This window comes from Gasterosteus aculeatus, chromosome 20 (genome assembly GCF_964276395.1).
Source record: "Gasterosteus aculeatus chromosome 20, fGasAcu3.hap1.1, whole genome shotgun sequence".
In the NCBI taxonomy this organism is placed as follows: domain Eukaryota; kingdom Metazoa; phylum Chordata; class Actinopteri; order Perciformes; family Gasterosteidae; genus Gasterosteus; species Gasterosteus aculeatus.
In genome coordinates this window covers 16,715,757-16,729,900 of record NC_135707.1, presented here as the reverse complement: position 1 = coordinate 16,729,900, position 14,144 = coordinate 16,715,757, and the positions used below count along the sequence as shown (strand labels likewise).

The 14,144-nt window shown below is 45.3% G+C and overlaps 1 protein-coding gene across 1 annotated transcript; it reads left to right on the top strand.

Moving 5' to 3' along the window:
* The first annotated feature begins 8,885 nt into the window (after window positions 1-8,885).
* Window positions 8,886-13,672, top strand: prss35 (serine protease 35). Its single transcript, XM_040165920.2, has 2 exons — window positions 8,886-9,202; window positions 11,329-13,672. Exon 2 carries the CDS (start codon window positions 11,348-11,350, stop codon window positions 12,620-12,622), a length of 1,275 nt encoding a protein of 424 aa, XP_040021854.2. The 5' UTR covers window positions 8,886-9,202; window positions 11,329-11,347; the 3' UTR covers window positions 12,623-13,672.
* Window positions 13,673-14,144: the final 472 nt, after the last annotated feature.

The following is a 14,144-nucleotide window of genomic DNA, read 5'->3' as shown; positions in this document are numbered from 1 at the left end:
GTGAAGGTTTGAGAAAGGTGGGTCCTGGAGGATTGTACGGGGACTCCTGCTCAATGGAACAAGTACAGTCAACAAATTAAATCTGAACTTGGTGTCATTTATTTTATATTGTACTTGGACATCCAAGCGCTTTGGGGAGATTGTTGATTTCACTCTAGATTTTTTTCTACAATTTTAGATGATCAATACTGACTGTTTCATGTATGTTGAAATGAGAGCATCTTGAGCATTATGAATATTTGCTGATATACATCACAAGTTAAGTTATGTTGTGCACAGACATCTTGCAAGCCCATTAAAAAGGCACTTTTTTATTTTTTCAAAATCAACCAATCTTTATAAGCAGTTTCATAAATACCACAAAAGGGCAACATAATTTTGAAGAAGCCAGGGTTATGTTTTTCCCGTACTATACATTAAATGAGTGAGCTACTACTGTGCAACATCTTTTAGCGTTGAGATAACAATGGACATGGCCACATGGTTCAATGGTTGAAAGAGTTGTGGCAGGGACTGTGGATTTTGAATGTAACAAACAGAGCGGATGGGTGAAAAGGCACAACGGTCAAAGTTAAAAGTAACACAAGAGCTTGAGGTGAAACAGTCCGTCTCGCATGTATGTAGGCGTGCTCACCTGTTTCAGGCTTTTACAGCCTTTCGACCCTTTGGCCTCTTTCATCATCACAGCCTTTTGACCAATAAACTGTGGTGTGTTTCCGCAGTGGGTTCATAGACCGACGGAATAAGCATTCCACAACTCCCCCATGTTTCCAAAAGCCATTCCAGTTTTACGAAGTGGTGGAGCATAGACACAAGTTTGATCATTGGCAAAAGGAAAATCTGAACAAGAAGCACATTTCCACCTTTCGGGTACTTTTACGAGCTTGTAACTGTTGTTGTTTGGGCCCTGAACACAACACCCAAAAAAGCTGAGAGGCGTCGCCCCCGCTGAGCGCCTTCAGTACCATGGGAGGAAATGGGTGGAGGGGCTCCTGAGGGACGTTGCACTTCCAAGCCTGCTGCCATACAAACATACATACATACATACATACATGATTGATTCTTAGCTCTCTCTCTCTCTCGTTTTCCTACAAGTCCATACATGACCTTCCCCCAGCACCTCAAATCAATGGGCCCTTTCACTGATCATTGCTCATAATGACCCACTGTTTGAGCCCACAGATATTTGGGGAGGAGGAGAAAGAGAGAGCTTTGAGCTGCAACTTTTCCGTCGTGCATTATTAGAGAAAGCTGGGTTGACCCGAGTGTACCACAAGATGTATCATCACAGACCCGGACGAGTCGAGGAATCCCAGAACATATCCTGAGGCATGCGCATAAGGTGTTGATTTGAGAGTTTAGATTCTTATCAATGCACGTTGTGTAAAATTACTGTACTCTGGTATTTGTATTGTGTTGTTTTTATTTTAATGGAAACTGTGCAGTTTGTCAACTATAAATATACAAAAGATTACTGCCTTCCTCAGTTTCATCTCACTGGAATTAACCGGTAAAAACTCAAGTGACAAGTGGAAAAAAAGAAAAGAAGATTCCAGGTTCAACGTTCATCCTCAAACCATTAGATTCAGTCCGCTTGGCCTGTGTGTCCCAGTATACCCAGTCCACACAGCGTTTCTGTCCCAGTGCAACCAGTGCATTCTCTGGTCCCACTGCGCTTCTCAATTTCTAAAACGGTTTGAGCTGAGGCTCCATACTTCAACAAAGGTGAACGTCTTCAGTGAGCAAGGAAGTTACTGCTGGAGGATCCAGGAGCCTGTTAGCATTCAGCATGTTAGCCGGGCTGCACAGGTCACAAACGTATCTTGGGTGTAGCTGTTAATTCAATAATTCATCAAGATAAATTAAGATACGGTGCATAATGCTAAGAGCAGCAACTCCCCTTTATTTGATTTCACTGTGCGTGAGGCGAAACACTGGTTCTGAGAATTCGGCTCGAGAGCACACACATTTGTGCGTATCAATATTGGCGTCCGCTCTCTGGAGCTCCGCCCCCCTACGACCGCAGTCCCACCTGCAGCTCCTCCTCTGCTGCTGCTGCTGATTGATCTCCTTTCTTTTGTTTATCAGGACTCTTGTATATAACTTTTAATTCACCTTTATTCTTGATGCTACTTGAAATGCAGCGGTGTACATTTATTTTGATACATGATAAGCAACGTAAGTGAGTTAAATTGTACAAATTGTGAAAATCACAGCTCAAAACAACTAGTTAATTAGTTACTTCCATTCCTGGTGTTAAACAATACGTTCTTGTGTGCGTGTGTGTGTGTGTGTGTGTGTGTGTGTGTGTGTCACAATCCAGCGCTCCTCTTCCCCAGAGTACCGAGGCCTTCAAATCTGGACCCCAAATTCCCCCCCCTGTTTACGGTCTAGTTGGTTTGTTCCGTATTGTGTCTTCCTATCTGTTGTGCACGCCCACTTATCCCTGCACACCTGTGTCTGGTTACCCACCAAGCTGGTCTGTATGAATACCCCTGATTCCTTTGTGTTCCTTGCACAGTCTTGTGTAGTTCACCATCACATTCTGAGCATTATTCTGATCTCCTGTTTGGCCTCTTGTTGAAGACTCCTTGTCCTCGTTGCGTCCTGCCTGATCCGCCTATCTACCTGCTCCTGGATTCTGACCTCCTGCCTGTTTACTGGATACGACTAAGCCTACTCCTTCTTACCTTTTGTTGATTAAATCTGCGCTTGGGTCTACTCCTGCCTCCTGTGATACGTTTACAGTGTGCATGTGTGTTTTTCTTTAATGCATGAACATTAGTGTCTTTTTAAAATATATATAATGGTTTTAGAAAGCACGGCCTGCCTCTGAACCAAGAATGGCAGCAAGATGAAACCAAAAAGAAGCTGTGAAGCCGGCAGGTCAGCATTCATCAAACGCAACTAGACACGCAACATTGAACATGAGACAGAGCGAATGCCAGAGAAAGTCAAAGTGCTGCATGGCTGTCGGCAGAATGAGCCGCGGAGGCGTCATCATTGCACTTCAACAAAACCCCCTTTCTTCTCCTGCAAAGAGGATTAGTGTGTTAACCTCGTCCCACAGTGTGTTGATTTAACCTTCTGACCCTGCGGGATATGTGAGTCTCTCATTCTTTCAACATGCAAACACTCCAAGGCATGTCTTCCCTCCCCGCTTCATTCTTATCGAATGAAATCATTGCAAGCATTTGTTCGCATGACAATGTTTGTGTTCACAGAAAAAAAAGCACAAGAGAAATCCCCCCCCCCCCTGTAATTTAATACATTTTGCATGGGATACGTCAAACACACTATACTTGAATTTATTGAATCTTTTTTTTGTCTATGTGTACATCGGACTAATATATGCAACATTCAACCTCAACAAAACATGTTTCGTATCCGCCCTCCTGGCACATGTCTGGACCCGGCAGCGCGTTGTGAAATGAAGAAAATCCTCAAGATAAACAAGGGCTCCGTCAGGGATAAATATCGCCACGTTTGTCTCAGCGTGTCTAAACAGCTTCACACACTACGGATCCGTCTGCTCAACTGTCGACCTGAAATGTTGATTCCAAATGAGCTGGCTGATGGTGCATCAAGTGTATAATCTGCAAAATAAATGTTTGGTGTACAGTGTTTAAGTTTTTGCAAAGTGGAGGAACTGGCTTCATGTCGGACCAGCACTTGAGCGAACTGTTGTTTGGAGGATTCGCATCCGCCTGGTGTGTACACGTTATTATCATGATATGAGATGGGCTTTGTGGAGAGTTCCCCTCTGGCCGAATGCTTTGACTTTGATGGATGAGGTGAGAGGACACTTTATAAAGGCCTATTCTCTTTACTTCCTTATTTGTAGGAGCCTCTATGGTAGAACACTGTCATGTATGTGCTGTACAGCAGCAGCAAAGGCTCCCTGTATCTGACAGAGAGGTCAGTGAAAGAGATGCCTATTTTTAGTTGGCCTTTTCGAAGGAGGCTTGGCTCTTAAATGCCATTGGCTTCTTGCTCTTTTGAGCTTACGAACCAGCCATTACTGTACCGGAGCACAAATTACCAGATCATCAATCATGGCCCGGCAACCTCAAGTGTCCAAATACTATCCCTGTGCGTTCATGAAAGAAAGGGGCATGGTTTGAGTATTTCGGGAGAGGGGACGCTGGATGTTCCAGGTGCAAGCGGGTCTGTGATGTGGAATGATATTTTCATGATTCTATTGCAGCGGGGGATTATGGCCACCCTGTGTAAACACAAGGCCACACACAGTTTGAGGGGCATGAAGGTGATAAAGGCATACATACTTATCCGTATCCGTCTTCACCACGACACTGCGAAACGACGTGCCACACTAATCTGCCCTTCACTGTCATGCTCCATGTAACCATCACTGAGGTCTAACAGGATGTCCACGGTAACCTGGGCTGTTTGTCTTGGAACAGTGACAAACCTCCAACGTCAAAGCGAGCAATCAAGCCCAATCTCAAAATCTTGGGCAGAGACGTAACTTCTCTGAAAGGTTGAGTGTTTCCAAAATGTACTGACGGCGGTGCCGTGACCCGCCTTCACAAGTCCATCTTTGCAGCGGGACTGTGGTTGCCTGTTAATTTGCACATTAGATTCAAAGGAGCACGTGTGACTTCAGTCAGCCTTTCATCACATACAGTCTCGGCTCTGAAAGCTGGCCTGCCAACCATTTACCCAAATATTTACTATCAAAAAGGTTATAAACTGCATGTGGAGCTAAGCAAGACCTTTAACTAACTGTCCCATTACTGTTGGAATATGTATATATATATATATATATATATATACACTATGTACTGTATTAATGTTTGTGTATGTGAGAGAGAGGTAGTGAGGTAAAGAGTCCTATCACATCAATGGTGGTCTGTTTGACATGGAGCAGAGCTAAAAGACCATTCAGTTGTCAAAATAAAGCCTGTGGAAGTGAACTGCGGGTCACTGCTGCCCTCTGAGTTGGTTTATTAGTGTGGTCTGTGTCGAGCAGTAGGCATCCTTTAATGTGGAATGCGGCGAAAAGGGCAACGAGGTCCTCTAATGCCGCTGCATGCGACGGTTCTGCTCACGTGCACCTCGGCATAGTGCGCAATGTCAATTTCGGGTGTGTGAAAAGTGAATAAAACAATTGCAGTTGCTTTTGGAATTACAGGGTGAGCCTCCGCAGTCTGCATTGTCCCCTGAAGAAGGGCGAGGTACCATCTTCTACACCCAAACACATGTGATGCCATTCCAGAAACGTATCTCCCGTTAGACGTCCATCTACCACGGCAGAGCGCAAAGGGAGCACTACCCGGGGGGAGGGCACGACGTCCATCACAAAAGCCCCTTTACACCACGCGGCGCCAACCACAACCACAAACATCACTCATTGTGTCTCCATTTGGAAGCCTGAGGGCTGAGGCATCTGTCTCAATCTGGTCCACCCTTTTATTCTTCTTCCACGCCACCATTGGGACCTTTGACCCGGACACGTGACACGTGTACTTCCAGCGGTTCGTCGTGTGAGAGATCGGGAGCATGTTGCATGGACACAATAATAACAATACGGGGTTTTCTTTTTGTGTGTCTGATCATTAGACGGCTGAAGAGGTGACCAATAAAATCATGAATGTATCAACAGTTGATGACTTGCCCCCAAGGGAGAAAGACAGAAAGAGAGCACACACAGCTGTTTGATAGGTTGTCTGTCCAGGATTTTCTTTTTTTTAATTTGTTACGTCCCTTGACTTCATATTGTCTCTCGGCGTTTTAGGAGAAAGCTCGGGGAGAGTTTCACGCCGGCTAAGCCTCTCCAGCCGCTGATGAGCCGATCAGCGACGCCTCTATTATCGCCTCTCTCGTCTTTCAGCAGCAAGCCAGGTCCGGTGTCCTCCGGTGGCTGAGACCCACCGTGAGCGTCTGTAGGGCGTCTCTGCCATTTATTTTAACATGCTTTTGTTCTCCTGTTTTGTGGCTACACAGGACGCTCAGTATTGTTTCTGTTTATTTCTAGTAGGCAAGCAGAACTCTTATTTTCTAGTTAGTGGGGGGGTTGTTTATTGTTTTGGCCTTTGAGACCCTGATGTCATGTGTTTATTAAGCTGGAAACCGTTCAATAAAGAACTAGTACTAAACCTCGCGTCATGTTATGGTTTCTGTCCCGTCTTTACCACAGCGAACTTAGTCCTCGGCCCTTTATGGCCATTCACCTAGACATTGCAAAAGGCCGTAACATGATTATTTCAGTTTCAACTGACTAGTCCGCTGTAGAGCCTTTTCACCGTTAGATGATACATCAAGTGGTCTGCTGTGTTCAACCAGCCAGGCAATGTATAGATTAGGATTTCAATCATGCGTCGGAAGCGCCGGCTCATTTTAGAATGAGGCAGAATGTCTGCCAGCTGGTCCATGGTGCATTTATCAAACACCTGGAACCTCAGACGTTTTGTTCGACTGGACACAATAAATAGAAATGAACAATTTGTGCCCAGCTCAGTGTCTTTGGTTTAGTTAGTTTTTAGAATCATCTAAAATCATATATTGTTTGAATTCATTTCAATCAGGAGAGACTTCTGAACTTTTAACAATGATTTATCAAAACCAGCACAAGTATTAAAGGTGCAAAGTTTGGCTTGGACTCTACCCAGCCGTAGGATGGATCGGGGGCCGGGATGCACAGATGAGATGAGGCACCTCCTCCCTGTCTGGGAGTCCAGACACTGGTGGTGGAGAACAAGTCGCTCCACTCTTCTGATATGCCAGATTCCCCTGCTGATTGGAGGTGTCTGGGGTGGCGGAGGGTTGCGTCTGGTGCTTGCTGAAATGAAACTGACGGCAACAGACAAGAGAACAGCGATCGGTTTACGGAAGCAGCTTATGCCGTACCCACATATAGCCAGTCTTCCTGACTGAATTTACGCCTAAGCTGGATGTTTCTGGCTGGCTGGCTTGGACATTGCTTTTAAGTCTAGATGATCGGGTGGTAGAATTGGTGTATCCAGTCAAGGAGGAGGCACATGTACAATTACGTCTTCCATAGCTACTATAGGTACTGATCTTTCTCTGACTTTAACATGGAACCTTTCTATTTGATATCATATTTGTATGTTCTATTCTTTCATTTCGTTCTACAATGGCCACAGTATCGAAGTGGCCAGAAATGTGTGGCCAACTGTGGTGTCTGCAGCATGATGCCGTGATTTAGGCCAGGAGCCTCTGCTTCGCCCGCTTCTTGGCCTAAATAAGTATAATCATTTATTTGACGAGGACAGCGGTGGCTGCACCCGACTGAAGCTTCAAGAAGTCAGAGAGCTGCGGGTGATGTCCCATGCGCAACGTTTTCTCTCCCCACAGCCTGTGTGGCATACGCCGAGCTTAAAGCACCCGAGTGTGTTTACAGTCGCAGTGGTATATTTTCATTGACTGGGTCGATCTCCATTAGCATGCTAAGCCCGAAGGAGGAATCGGACCACACCCAGAGAGAGAGAGAGAGAGAGAGAGAGAAACGTAGGTCATGTGCCAACCCAATGTGATCCCTGCCCACATGGACGGGCGTCCATCAGGATCCTCGACATGCCGGTCAGGTGTGCAGCCCACCCACGGACTCTCTCTTTCACACACAGGCTCAGCGACTGGTGTCATTTTACAGCCAGTTTGCCGACATCGGTTGAGCTGCTGTGAAGTCTCCTGTAAATCAAACTGACTGACAGAAGTGATTACAAAAAGATCAGGTTCAAATCGAAATGACATCCTGTTCTCATTTCCCCTCGAGGCCAGATGTGTATCATCACACTCCCCCCCCCCCCCCGCCCTCAACTCTCCCTTTCTCTCCCTCATCGCACACACGTTTCTGTGCCTTTTTCTTGGCTCGGCGAGACTCCGACGAGTCACCGGGCCGGTCTTCCACCGCCGGCTGCTTGATGCAAAGGATAAAGAGAAAAGAGATTTGAGTGAGTCTCACTTCCTGTTACGAAGGTGGAGGCAGCGAGCGGCCAAGTGCCCAGAGACACTGCGCTTCACCCGAAGACTGAAGATAACAGTCGACAAGGTGTCGCATTTCTTTCTGTCGTGCATGCATGTCCTATTCATACGAATAAAGAAACAATATTTAGAAAAGAAAACCTCTTGAGATGCGATAGCATGCAGCCCAATTCTTTGATTATGAGACATCCATATCCTCTGAGGGACTATGTAAATACATTAAACATATATAAGAACCACAGTCAGACTTAATGATAAAAATAAAAGAGGGTCTACATGCGTTACTTCATCATGAAATAATGTAGATAATCAATTTCCTCTTCCCTGCTTGAGAATAGCAGCTCCCGGTGGTTGTTGTCACAAGGAGGAAGTGTGTGTCACACAACATTATAGCCTACCTCTGATTCCGCCTCAGCCATTTTATCCGAAAATGTGCGCAATGCTAAATTGTTGCAGGAAGGGAAATTGTACATGTAACTGCAAAATTAAAGATTAAAGAAAATAACCATGATTCTTCCTCTTGCTGGGTAATCAGGGTCGGAAAGGTCCAGGTCTGGTTTCAGGACAGGCACGTGAGTATTGTATTTTTAAAGGATTATTTTTAATATTCACAATAAACCGTCAACACATTTCTGAGTGGTGTAAATCATTTGGGTGCATTACAGGAGCAGCTACAACTTCTGGTGTTTGCACCTCACTGGACCAAAAGCTGCTGCATCTGTTGAGGCTCGCTCAGCTCAGAATGGAAACGCCTTCCATCTATTGTTGGGTGAGCGGCAGAACTAATTCCTTCACAGTCCTCTGGAAGTCCCATTGACTGAGGCGCGCTGCCCCCGCTGCCTGGCCCGCTGTACCCCGGCACACCTCCCGCACTGGGCTGCTGCTGAATAGAACACTGACTTCACCCAATTCAGCAGTTAGTTAGGTCGCCCGGTCTGGTCCCACCCACATCTGAACAGCTTTTGTTAGAAGAGGGGGGAAAAAAAGGCCTTTTCAGATTTCTTTTTTTTGCCTCCCCCCTCCCTCTTTCCCTCCTTCCTTCCCTCCCTCCTCAGCATCAAGTGCAGCCTGAGCGGAGCGTCCCAGCTGCGACTCTGTCTCTCTCAGCAGAAGCAATGAGGAGAAGGGAGCCGTCACCCTGCTGATACCAGGACGGCTGGGATCATATTTGTATATTTCTAGGGAAAATAAACAATACACTGCGGATTTGGCATATCCATCAATCGGATGCAAGCAGGTAGGAAGCATTTGTCATTTACTGCCAGACCTTGATGGAACCATGAGGGAAGTGTGCTCATAGTATTTTTTTCCATTTTTTTCATAGATGTATTCAGTTTTCTAATAGACTTTAGTTAGTTTGTTGTTTCTGGATGGACGGACCCCAGAAGATTTATTCGGATTGTTGTACAAACCATTTATTTTTTAACGCTTTAAAAAAAATCTGTTTAAATGAGTTACTTTGCAATTAATATTGGCCGTATTCTTTCTAATTACAGTATGCGATGCTGTAACAGATGTGGAATTGTGGTTTCTTCACATTGGATTGGATCTAATTTAACGGTGCATTTATTTCCCACAATAGCATCCACAGCTAATGGTTACATTTAATTATTTTTGAATGAGGAGAAACTTGTCTTTGATAATCACTAAAATATTTTAAATTGTGTTCTTTGACACCTTATTGTTAAGACCTGATTTTCCTGTGTTTTGCACAGTGGAGGCTCTGTTCCTGAGATGAAGACGTTATATCAACATGTCAAGATCAATGAAATATCTTTTTTTTTCGATTAAACTCGACAGTAGAAGGTGATCCATGCTTCATGAGCACTTTGGTCACTCTGTCTCCTGGGGGGCTCTCGCTGTGGGATGGAGTGGGGGCACACTTCTTGTTCAGCTGACTGCTGCGGAAAACTTTGTTCAAATGAGCGCCTTCTATGACCAAGAGCCATCATGGCAGCATATCAGCTTCCCCTCAATGGTGAATTTAATTGCAGGCTTTCTTCTGGATATTTGTTATGTCTGAGTCTAGCGGTGTGACTGTGAAGCTGAACAGTCACTTTTGTAATGAGGCTGTTTTATAGCTCTTGTGGGCTTGTATTTTATCACCGTCTGATTGGGGCCGGTTAGATGTTAGCCACTGGATATGTTTTATTGGAATCCGTGGTAAACTTAAGCCGACTGGTCTCCTTTGCATTTGCATGACAGTGCGCTTATTGGAAAACAAACCCAAATGAAAAGGGCATTCTCGATAGTTTCAACTTCGAATAAGAAAAAGAAAAAAATAAGATGCCTTGGATGTTTTGTCTGCAGAGGATGATGTTGCATCTAAATGGTTCATAGGGGATGCTGTTCATGCTCCCTCTCAGCGGCGTCTACGTGGAGCTCTGCCAAACCAATCACTGTCTCATTGACAGGGAATGTGTGGTCGTGGACCCTCTGGATTATGCAAGTTTCAGCTGCATTCCCCAGTTGGTCAGACTGTCCTTCACACACCATCTAACCCCTATGATTTCCCCTATTGTGTGACTTCATCACCGACTCTCCTACCCTGTAGTTAAGTGATGGTCTGCTGAAGGTATTAAACTTTATCAGGGATATTGGCATCATCACATTCATACGGTAAAAGCCTGCACCAGCAAGCCGTCTGGATGTTTAACGTCCTTTGGATGCACAACGAGGACTAGAGTGGAGCTAAGGAAACCAGATATGGCCATTACTGAAGGAGAAGGTTAACCATTGTGGCAAACCTCCAAGCCACTGTCTCTGCCCATTCGGAGAACCAGGGTTTGTCCTCTCCTCCTCGCTGCCCGCAGCCTCCAGCAAGAAACAGAGGACATTAATCTCCTCTCAACCACACAGCTAATGCTTTATATGTTTTACATGTCTTTCCCTGTAGAATTGCAATGAGTAGGAATGCTATTTAAAAAAACTGGACAATACTGATTGAGTTCTGCTGTCACACAACGTGTGCCTCTAATATTCTGGGCTACTCTGCCTCCCTGTGGCCATACATGAGTCTCTGTGTGAAAAGTTTCAAGGCGACAAACTGATATTTTAAGGAACAGAAGGAAATAATTCAAATAACCAACAGCTTGATAGTTAATCAAGTGGTATCATGATTGAAAGGAATTATGAAGGTGTGGTAACGGCCTTCTGATCTGTTTGAACAGGGATGTGATTGCTTTTCCTTAATAAGTCCAGTGGTCTGCTGATGTCAAAAGGGGAAATGTCACGTGATTATAAAAGAGGGGCACGTGGATGTGTATACCAAGCCATAGATATTATATGTTTAAACAATTATAAGTCTTTCCGGCTCTATTGCAACGTGTACCTAAGCCTTCCTCTCTACTCTTTATATTCCAGAGCCAGGCCCAACTTAACAATGGGCCCCTTTCCCCTGTGTGTGCTGCTTCCGATGACGGTGCTGGCCATGGTGGTGGCCGTAGCTGCTGAAGGGAATGCAGTGGACGACGAGTACACCTGGCCACAGTGGAAGGTGCCTCTGGTAAGGAAAAGACGTACTGTGCCTCTCGGCAGCCCAAACTTTTCAGCCCGTCCTCAGCCAGAGCCGAGCGGGACCTGCGGGATAGAGTGTCAGCGCCGTCTTCCCGCCGCCTCCCTGGATGACCTGGAGCAGTTCTTGTCCTACGAGACGGTCTACGAGAACGGCACCCGCACGTATACCTCGGTTTCTGTGCAGGGCCTCAATGAGGTGACCGCCTGGTCCAGCAACGTCTCCTCCAGCTCCCGCCACAAACGCGAGGTGTACGGCCCGGATACCCGCTTTACAATCTCAGACAAGCAGTACTCCACCAAATACCCTTTCTCCAGCACCGTGAAGATCTCCACAGGATGCTCCGGGGTTCTCGTGTCGCCCAGACATGTGTTGACTGCTGCCCACTGCATCCACGACGGGAGGGATTATCTAGACGGGGTGCAGGAGCTCCGTGTTGGTATTCTGAAAGACAAGTCCAGACGAGGGAAAGGAGGCAAAGGGAGAGGAGGGCGAGGAAAGGGCAGAAGGAGGAAGGGAGACAAGGATCAAGAGGAAGCGCAGGAAAGGGAAGAGCAAGGAGAGAAAGGCGGCCGTAAAGGAAAAGGTAAAGGTAGAAAGAACAGGAGTCGGCGAAGTGTAGAATCAGGGAGGCCTTTGTTTAAGTGGACCGGGGTGAAGAAGACCCAGGTGCCCAAGGGCTGGTTCAAAGGGGTGTCCGACGGGCTGACTGCGGATTATGACTACGCTGTTTTGGAGCTGAAGAAAGCCCCGAAGGTCAAGCATATGGATCTGGGCGTCATCCCCTCGGTCAAGAAGCTCCCAGCCGGGAGGATCCACTTCTCTGGCTTCGATGATGACCGTCCTGGTAACCTGGTGTACCGGTTCTGCTCCGTCTCTGAGGAGTCCAACGACTTGTTGTACCAGCACTGCGACGCCAAGTCCGGCTCCAGTGGCTCTGGGATCTACATCCGCCTCAAGGAACCTGGCAAGAAGAAGTGGACGAGGAAGATCATTGGGGTTTTCTCCGGGCACCAGTGGGTGGACGTGAACGGGAACGGCATGCAGCAGGATTACAACGTGGCGGTGAGGATAACACCTCTCAAATATGCCCAGATCTGCTATTGGGTCCACGGGGACTCGAGTAAGTGCCAGGTAGCCTAAGAAAAACACAGGGTCGCCCTTAAACCAGCAAACACTCTCTCTCCACATGGGACACCCTACCTACTCTCCTCCCCCGACAGCTTGCCACCAACTAGGGGCCCAGGCCACGGCCTCTCCTCTTCCTGCCTCCTTTTCACCTCCCTTCCCTCCCAGGGACTCCTGCTACCTACCTTGATCCGCACACACAGCCATACAGACTCCCTGTTGACAATTACAAAAACTCGTCAGTGCATCACGAGGACTGCGGCTCTTCAGCTTTTATAATTTATTTGCTAGAAAAAAAAGACAACCAAGAAAAAAACATGTTTTGTATGTACTTAAGATCGTTCAGATCTGCTGTTTAGTTTTATATATTTTTTTTAAGATTTCACCTTTTTGGATATTATGTTGGAAGAGTGTAAATTAAAATGTTTTTGAGTAGAGCCCCTGGTACATTCTTCAAGTTTTCTCCGCAACCAATGTAAAGATGACTTTGACAAAAGACCCAGATGATATATGTGTAACTTTGGTTTTACAATTGGACAAGAGAGCGCTATGACATAATTGGTTTTATGAACGTTTTTAATTGATGTAACTGGTGTTTTGCATATTCTTTATCCAGAAATATTTTTACAACACATACATACAATGAAATGTGGTTTCATTGTTCTGCACATAATTGTATTGGTGCTTATCCAGAGGACGACGTGGTGCTAATTTATGGAATTATAAACCGTTGAGGGGCTTTAGAGAGGACAGGGAAACTTTTCAGAATATATTTTGATAGCCCAGAACTGTAGCGATGTATTTCATATAAGGCGACATATGTTAAATGGAGACTGAACCATTTAATGATTTACTTGAGCTGTTCCGATTTCTCTAATTCTAAAGGTTAATGAGATTACCAAGGAAATATCGTTATAAAATAACAAATTTAAATCGGCAATGTTATATTTTTTACTTTTTTAAGTTTATGTTCCAAAAATGTATGCAAGAATCCTTGTAAATACCAAATACCTGAAATCAACGATGCCAATTGAAGACTACCAACCATTAAACAAGATTACTACATGCGTGTTTGTGTTTGTGATTATCCAAATGACAAAGGATCTATACACTGGTGTGTGGGCACACATCGATGTGAGACCACCACATATATCATCAAATGTATAATTTATGTTACTGTTCAGCTCGAAAAAACTACTAACTCTAAACCACAACTACTATCAAGTCGAGCCACTGGACTGCATGCGTTCATTGTTTTGCTGGGGGGAGAATTTATTATTGGGCCCCCCTTATAATACATATTTGGGAAATAGATTCACCTCCAGATTATGTTGAATCTATGTCTCCATTAAAGCTGCCCTAATGCATATTTTCTATATGTTTAATGAGAGATATCACATAACAGCAATGAACTCTTTGACTCAAAGCTTTGAGCTTCTATCTTTCTAGGCTGATAAAGTTGGCAGCGAGCTGTGGCAAATAGTGGAGCATTTAGCAGCCAAAGCAGTAAAGAAGACCAAATAAAGAGTGAATGAGA

Bases quoted from the DNA above. Each gene is read 5' to 3' on its own strand.
- prss35 (XM_040165920.2), top strand. From the start codon at position 11,348: ATGGGCCCCTTTCCCCTGTGTGTGCTGCTTCCGATGACGGTGCTGGCC.